This window comes from Mus pahari, chromosome X (genome assembly GCF_900095145.1).
Source record: "Mus pahari chromosome X, PAHARI_EIJ_v1.1, whole genome shotgun sequence".
NCBI classification, from domain to species: domain Eukaryota; kingdom Metazoa; phylum Chordata; class Mammalia; order Rodentia; family Muridae; genus Mus; species Mus pahari.
The window spans coordinates 87,820,883-87,828,841 of NC_034613.1; the positions used below are offsets into that span (position 1 = coordinate 87,820,883).

At 47.9% G+C, this 7,959-nt stretch overlaps 1 protein-coding gene across 1 annotated transcript; it reads right to left on the reverse strand.

Annotated features, from left to right (window-relative positions):
* Positions 1-4,359: 4,359 nt before the first annotated feature.
* LOC110314432 (uncharacterized protein CXorf49 homolog) lies at positions 4,360-7,694 on the reverse strand. Its single transcript, XM_021188794.1, has 3 exons — positions 6,426-7,694; positions 5,169-5,251; positions 4,360-4,390 (listed from the first exon to the last, which is right to left on the reverse strand). The coding sequence occupies exons 1-3, from the start codon at positions 7,692-7,694 to the stop codon at positions 4,360-4,362; spliced, it is 1,383 nt and encodes a 460-aa protein (XP_021044453.1).
* Between the last annotated feature and the right edge of the window lie 265 nt (positions 7,695-7,959).

Below are 7,959 nucleotides of genomic sequence, written 5' to 3' on the forward strand. Positions count from 1 at the left end.
TGAATGACAATGGCTCCAAAAGGCTCATGTGTTTGAGCCCTTGGTCCTCAGTTGGTGGAACTATTTAGGAAAGATTGGGAGGCAGTATGTCACTGGGGGCAGACTTTGAGGTTTCAAAAGACTCAAATCATTTTTCGTTTGTCATTTTCTCTCTCTGCCTACTACATGTGCATCAAAACGTAAACTCTCAGCTCTTCTAGCCCTCATACCTTTGTTCCAACAATCATGGACTGCACCTCTCTGAAATAGTAAGCCCCAAATAGACCCTTTCTTCTATATGTTGCCTTGGTCTTAGCGTATTATTAAAGCAATAGAAGAATAACTATAACAGGAGGCAATGGGGTTATTAGGCTTCCTTTCAGAGCATAGATGAGGGGTTACTTAAGGTGGGGTGAGAACTCTTCACCTAAAGACTAACTAACCCAGAAAGAATGAGGGCTTTCCCATAGCCACAAAAAACCGTGTAGCCCTGGCCTTTGTATACTCTGTCCCCTCTTCCAGGCCATGTTTGGAGTTATCAATTGGTAGGGAACAGTTGGATACTGGCTTGGGGGACAAACTGTCAACAAGCCCAGCTGGGGTGATCTTGTGCAAGGGGACATAGCTGAATGTCTCCAAATGAGACTTGCTCATCTCAGAGGACAATCACATATGACAGGCCCAATATTTGACCAATGATCTAGTCTGAACTTGAAACTCTGCTAAACACCAATGACACAGTGGTCACTGGAGATACTATCCTTTTCCATATGGCCCCCTTATCCAGTTACAAGATTATATACAGATTCCTCTAAACAAATTCCATGGATTCCCTTGGAAAATAAATAGGTATATTTTACTCAACAGATGTCCCTATGTGTCTTCCTACCATATCAAGTCCATTTTGCACTTATGGGCAACAACAATGGCATATGAATCTCCTATATCAAAATAACTCCTAAGACTAGATGATAGATGTAATCCATCTATACTTTACTCAGGCAATTAGGTTCCCTGACTACCCCAATCCCATAAAAATGAAGCCACCTTTCCCTAAACGCCTTCACTCAATCCTAAAATGGCACTCTTATCCTATTCCTGTTTTGGATATCTGTACTCACCTAACTATGAAGAAGAAATATTACTTGAAGAAGTGTTAGAGCCAGGTGGTGGTGGCACACACCTTTAATCCTAGCACCAAGGAGGCAGGAGCAGATGCAGAGGCAGGCAGATCTCTTAGTTCAAGGACAGCATGGTCTATAGAGTGAGTTCTAGGACAGCCAGGGCTACACAGAGAAAGCCTGTCTTGAAAAACAAAAGAACAAACAAACAAAAAGTGTTAGAAAATTGGTAGTGTTAAATCACAGGAGTATGCTATGCCTTAACATGCTACATTGGGAGCCAGGGTTTGCTGGACTTATGCTCCATCCCCACAATACCTTTCTACCATTCTACTCAAATCTGCCCTGGTGTTTGGTTCTTCCTCTTTTTCCTAGGTTACTAAAGAAGGGAAAGTACTAGCCCTCTAACATGGGGCACAGCTGGCTATGGGAACAAAAGTGAGATTCATGTTATGATCTGCACTTCCCAACCTTATATTCCAGCTGTCACTTCTAATTCTCACCCCACTTACCAAACTTCTCATTATACTGTGACTCTCTCTCTTAGATGACTCACACCTTGCCTAACTCAACACAATGCCACAAAATTGAAAATTTCTTCTATATTAATTCCTAGGCAGAAAGTCTCTGCCTAGATTCTTGTTAATCTGGCTCACCCATGTCATGGGGGATCTATTTTATAATAATAATGTAATTATGCCCTTGGACATATATGTACAAAAAGGCATTGGAACGATTATTGCTGCTATTATATCTGTCATAGCCATTGTTGCAATACAGCCACACAGCAGTGGCCCTATTCAAACTGCAATAACTATAAATCCCTATCTTTAAAATACTGTTAGTGAATTACAAAAAAAAAAAAAAAAAACAAACCATACTGATTGTCTTAATTAGGATTTCTATTGCTGTGAGGAGACATCGTGACCAAGGCAACTCTTATAAAGGAAAGAATTTAATTAAGACTGGCTTACAATTCAGAGATTTAGTCCATTATCATCATGGCAAGATCATGGCAGCATGCAGGCTGCAATGTGCTTGAGAGGTAGCTTAGAGTTCTACATCTGGATCAGCAGGCAGCAGGAAGAGTGACAGTGGGCCTGGCTTGTGCTTCTAAAACCTTAAAGCCTCCCTCCACCAGTGACATACTTCCTCCATCAAGGCCACACCTACTCCAACAAGGCCACACCTCCCAAGAGTACCACTGCTTGTGAGCCTGTGGGGACCATTTTCAATCAAACCACCATACTGAACAATAAATCTTTAAAAGAGGGCTGAGTGTGGTGGCCCACAGCATTTGGGAGGCAGAAACAGGTGGATCTCTGTGAGTTTGGGGCCAGCCTGGTCTACATATTGAATTCCAAGACAGCCAAGGTAAATAGTAACACCCTGTCTAAACAAACAAACAAACAAACAAACAAAACCTTTAAAAGTGTAGATGCCCTTAAATCTGCTGTCTTGTGGCTTAGAAAATATCAAGTAGTTCCTTGGCTCCACAAAGCAGCTTCAATGTCACTTCACTGTGTGTGTGTCACACCCTTCCTTCCATGTTAACTATACTGAGAGATAGAATAGCATCTAGAAAAACACCTTGAAATGGTGTTCAGTTCTTCCGTTAGAGCAAGACAGTAGGAGGAAAGGGTCCCAAGAACAGGCAAAAGAGTCAGAGACAGCCCCACTCCCACTGTTAGGTGTTACACAAGGACACCAAGCTATACAACATACAGGCAGATGATCTAGCTCAGATTCATGCAGGTTCCCTGATTGTCACTTCAGTCTCTGAGTCCCCATGAGCTTAGTTGATTCTGTGGGCTGTGTTTTCCAGGTGTCCTCAGCCTCTCTGACTCCTATAATCCTTCCTTACCCCTGCCTGCCCCTCTTCTGTGCAGTTCCTGGAGCCCCACCTAATATTTGACTGTGATGAAGCCTCTCTGATGACTAGTCATTAATCTATGAGTATAGCAGAATATAATTAGGAATCATTTTATTGACTATTTCTTTGCCAGTCATGTTTGTTTCTATCCTAGATCTCTGGGCCATTCAGGCAGTGTCAGGCATGGTCTCCCTCTCCTGGTCTTGGACTTGCCTGGTTCTGGGACCTGGATCAAGGCACAAAAACCTCCCAACTGTCTGTGATGGTAACTTCAAAACATGGGGCTCAGGTAGAGGTCCTGTGACCTCAGGGGGCAGACCTGGGGATAAATATCACATTCAGGAAAACTTGTACCACACAGGAAGTCAAAAGCTGCATGTGGCTGCCATCACTGCATGAGTGGATGCATCATCTTAGCAATCAATGAGAGCAGGAGAAAGGCAGTTGGCTGGTCAGGATGTGAGGATGTGGTGGCTCTGGTCCCTGACCCTCCATTAAGCTGCTAATGAGCAGTCCCTCCAGGTTGGCTCAGTGGAGCCACTTACAGACTCCCACCACCATCTTCAGCTCCAGAGGTGAACAGGTGAACTGGTTTCCCTCCAACCCATGCCCCTACAATGAGTTCCTGCAGCTTTGTTGTGCTCCTCTGCCCACCAGGATGATCTTGTGGCTCCACTCTGATAACACAATGGATCAGGGATACATCAGAGGATATGGAAGCTATGCAGCAGCCCAAGGATAATGTGCAAATTTTAGGTCCTCCCCTAGTGTGATACTAAGAGAGGATGAGCCAGAAAGTATGAAGCCCAGGGAAGGGATGAGTCCAAATGATACCCTAATGTCTGCTGAAATGATCCATAAGATAAGACACCCCCCCTTTAGTCCTAAGTAAGGGCTCAGAAGTTCCTGTTGAATTCAAGGAACAGCAGGCAAAAATGGGTCCTATGACTGTCCCAGAGAAGGACAGTAGTCAGGAAAGGGACAGAGACAGTGTGGAAGGGTGGAAATGTTGGGTGGGCCAAGCCTCACCTCACAGAACCCAAACCCAGTGCACAAGGCTAAACTTGAATGCAAGGCACCTGCTCAGAACCAGAAGTGCTTAGCCCAGGTTACCCTCAGAGGTACTGTTCTTAAAGTAATAGGGAAAGGAACAGTTCCCCCATCCTTTTCTGTACCCCAGCTTCCACAAAAACAGAAAGAACAAAACACAGGGAAACTACTTTTATGTGCAATATCTGTCACCAGGGCACATGGGGCAAAAACAGGGGCATAAGTGGCTGTAGAATAAGGAAAAGGAATAAGCAGGGTCAGCTCTGGGATCTTGGGTAGTAGTAGTCTTTCCTCTCCTTAAGAGATTCTGGGTCCAAGCTTTCAGGCAGAATAGAGTCAGGCCAGGCCCAGGTTCCTGTGGAAAGGACTGTGGATAGGAGAACATTCACTTCAAAGACTCTGGAACCTTTTGTTGAGGGCCTGCATGACCGCTGAAACACAGGAGGCACAAATGGGTATTCCAGAAACAGATACACACACACAGGACTCAACCACCCTTCCCACTTCTAACCACAGAGAATCCCTAATCAGCAATTTGCCTCCCAGACCCTTTCCAAAAAGCCCTGGAATTGATGCCTCCCACCCATTACTGGACTCCATGTGGAAATGTCCTCCACAGGACAACAGTGGGCAGGCACTTGGCAGAGCACGTGGGAGAGCAGACATACACAGTTCTTGGTGCATGCCCTAACTGTCAATGTACAGAGGACTCATGGTCTGACTTGCTTGGCATTGCCTCCCCACAGGTAGGCTAGCCTTCCCTAGGTCCCAGTACCTGAATACCTAGCTCCCTCTGCCCCTGCCCTCACCCATCCCTGCCCAAGGTCAGCTGTACCTAGTTGTTTTCTCAGCCTGCATGCTTCTTTCTCAAGCAAAGGACACTAACCCAGAAGACAAAGGAAGGGGAAAAAAGATTAGCATTCAATGTCCTGACCTCCTCTCTGCTCTAGTTACATTCTCCCCAGTCCTTATAGATCCCACCCCACAGTCCTGTGGCAAGACTAGCTCACAATCCTGAGCAAAAAGGAGGTGCCCTCTTGCTTTGGAGTGTTGGGGAGGGAGTGGGCATAGGAGCCATGCTAGTTTGGGAACTCGGCTTATTATCTATCTAGGGCTGTCATTTCTAGGAGCTAAGGAAACTTTACCTGCTGACATCCCAGTATCCCTGGTGCTTGATGCTGCTTCTCCCCAACAGGAACTGGGGGGAGCACAGATGGGTCTTGGTCACCTGAAAGAGAACACAGGATGTAGCACCTAGGCCTGGGATCCAGGTGGGAAGGATCTTAGGAGGTCTAAAATGAGTCAATATCACCCTCTGCTGGAAGCAGCTTGTATTTCTTGGTTCCTCAGCGCCACCTAGCTTTGGGTCTGGCTTTCCAGCTGGCCAGAGGAGGCGGCTCTGTGGGTCCTAGCAATTTGGCCCTGGGTTGGCACTAGTAGGGCTATACCCACAGCCAGGGCCTGAGAGGAGGAACCCAGCACCAGAAAAGGATTTGGGTGCTGAAAGTCAGCTTCTAAGAGTTAAGAGTTGTCCCACCGTTTAAAGCCACACCACAATCCCACTCTGAGAACATGGCCTGCCTATGCCCAGTCTCCTGTGGGCTCTGCCTAGAGAGGGAAGGCCAGAAAGAAGGCTCCAAATCCCCAGGGACAGAACCTGAAGTCTCTCTCCTCCCCCCCCCACTGCTCTCAAACCCCAAAGACTCACCATAGGATGCAGACGCTCTGGGGCTGGTGCATCCCTGGCTCAGGGCCACAGGCTGGGAATCTGCTGGAACTTGCGGGGCTCTGGTGTTGGAGTCTCTACTGCTCATTTCTCCACGATACATGCACACGGAAGGCTGCTCTGCCCTCTGTGGTGGAACCTCACACACAAAACACTTATCACTGAGTATATGTTGTTGAGGGGCAGAGGGAAAAGTGGGGTAACAACCCATCCCTTCTGCACTTCCTGTCCTCAGCCAGCCTCAGCCCGGAAGGCAGAGCTCAGCCAGGAAGGAGCCTACAGACACTGAAAAGCCTCAGGTCCCGGCCTGGCTTCCTTGCAGAAGAGCCAGGGAGCCCTCAGGACTGGCTACATGCTCAAGTTGTGCAGCCCACACTGTGGGGGCTCTCTGGACAGCAACCACCCAAACTGACAGCCAGACACATTTCCCGCCCCAGACCTGGTTAGAGAGAGGAAATGCACAGGGAAGGGAACAGGAGCCAAGCCCTAACTGAGGCTCCCTTGATATCCACCCTTACTTACTACCAGGACCCCACACTAGACGTCCTAATCAGGATGAGTGTCCACTGACAACTTCCCAAGCCAAGGCAGGGTCAGGGGCAGGAGGAGCAACAGAAATGTATGTGCTGGGGAGGGAAAGGCCAGGGTGACAGGAGACAGGAGAAGGTCTACTCACTTGGGCATGGCCAATTTCCTTAACCTTGGAGGACTCTGATGTTGGGGTCATCACTGTGGAATTCTTCATGGTGTCTTTGCACACAAGGCCCCTGTCTCCTCTGGCCCCTGGCAGGGTTTCCCTTGTACTCTTTGCCACTGCTCTCTTTCTGGATGTTCCATGTGTAGATTCAGTGGCTTCTAGAGGTGTTGTGGTGTGCTTCTTAGAACTCTCAAGGGTAGGGACGCTGTTTATTGGAGGAAAGGTGGGTACTTCCACAGGAGCTGCCTTGGGTCTCTGCCCCCACAGTGGGACAGGTCTTCGCCCAGTGACCCTCGGGGTATCCTGAAGGGGTTTCTTCTCCTGGGCTGATTTCTTTTTAGGACTGGCCTTCCTCAGTGCACCCGCTGCAGCTCCTGGGTAACGAGGCCTACTCTGTTCCTTGCCTCTAAACACAGATGCTTTTCTGTTAGAACAAGAGGCCCCTAGCTTTCCCATGCCCTTGGGAGCAGACATACGCAGAGAGCCAGTCATATGATGAAAATTGCCCCTGAGTTGGACATTTCTTTTTCTGGTTTTGTCTTCAGGAGCCATAGAATTGCCAGTTATGATATGGCCTCCATTCTTGAAGCAAATGGTCACCCTCATCACTTGCATCTCATTATTTTCATCTGATGACGAGCCGGGGTCAGACGCTGGGTCTTGGATATCCGTGGGGATTGTTTTCTTACTCTTGGTGATTTTCTTTTTCTTTTTTGTCCTGACGGCCCTGCCTCCTTTGGGCCCCCTGTGGTGGACTGGGGCCACAGAAGCCCGCTTTACATCTCCCAACCTCTTGCCCAGCCTATTTTTTCTGCTGCAGTCGGCCATGGTATCTGCCCAAGTAGTAGACTGTTGGTTGGCACAGCTTTTTGGGGATGAGTGGCTTCCAGCATCCTGGTTCATTTGGTCGGTTGGCTGTTGCACCTTATCCTCAACCTTGTCACCGACAGGAGGCAAGCAGTCCATAAGATCCCCTTTGTCTCTGGCTGACAAGACAGGCTGCTCTCCGTGATCCTGGAGGGCCACCATCTCCGATTCTAGCACCTGTAGCTTGGACCCTGAGTCAAACTCAGAGTTGTCCTCAGTCTTGACCTCATTCTCACTTAAGCTTCTCTGTAAAGATCCCATATCAGGGTCCAGGTTGAGATCCTGCAGTGAGCACGGGCCATCCAGACAGGTGTTAGGAGCTTCCCCATCCTCAGGGTTTAAACTTACTTCTTCAACTGCCCCCTCCTTATTGCAGCTCATATTTTCAGTGCTAGTCTACATGACCTGGCCTGTAAGTACAAGGGATACCCTAGTCTTACCTAGACTAGCTAGGTCTTCAGAGATACCGTCACTATAGACACCACCCGCACTAGCGCTAAACACAAACAAGGAGAACCTTCTAGTGCCTTGGTGTCCTCATGTGGCCTTCTCATTGGCCTAGCCTCCACCAATCAGATCAATCCTTGTTGGGCCATCTTACAGACCCTAGCCAATAAGAATAAGGATTCTTGGTTGTTTGGAATTC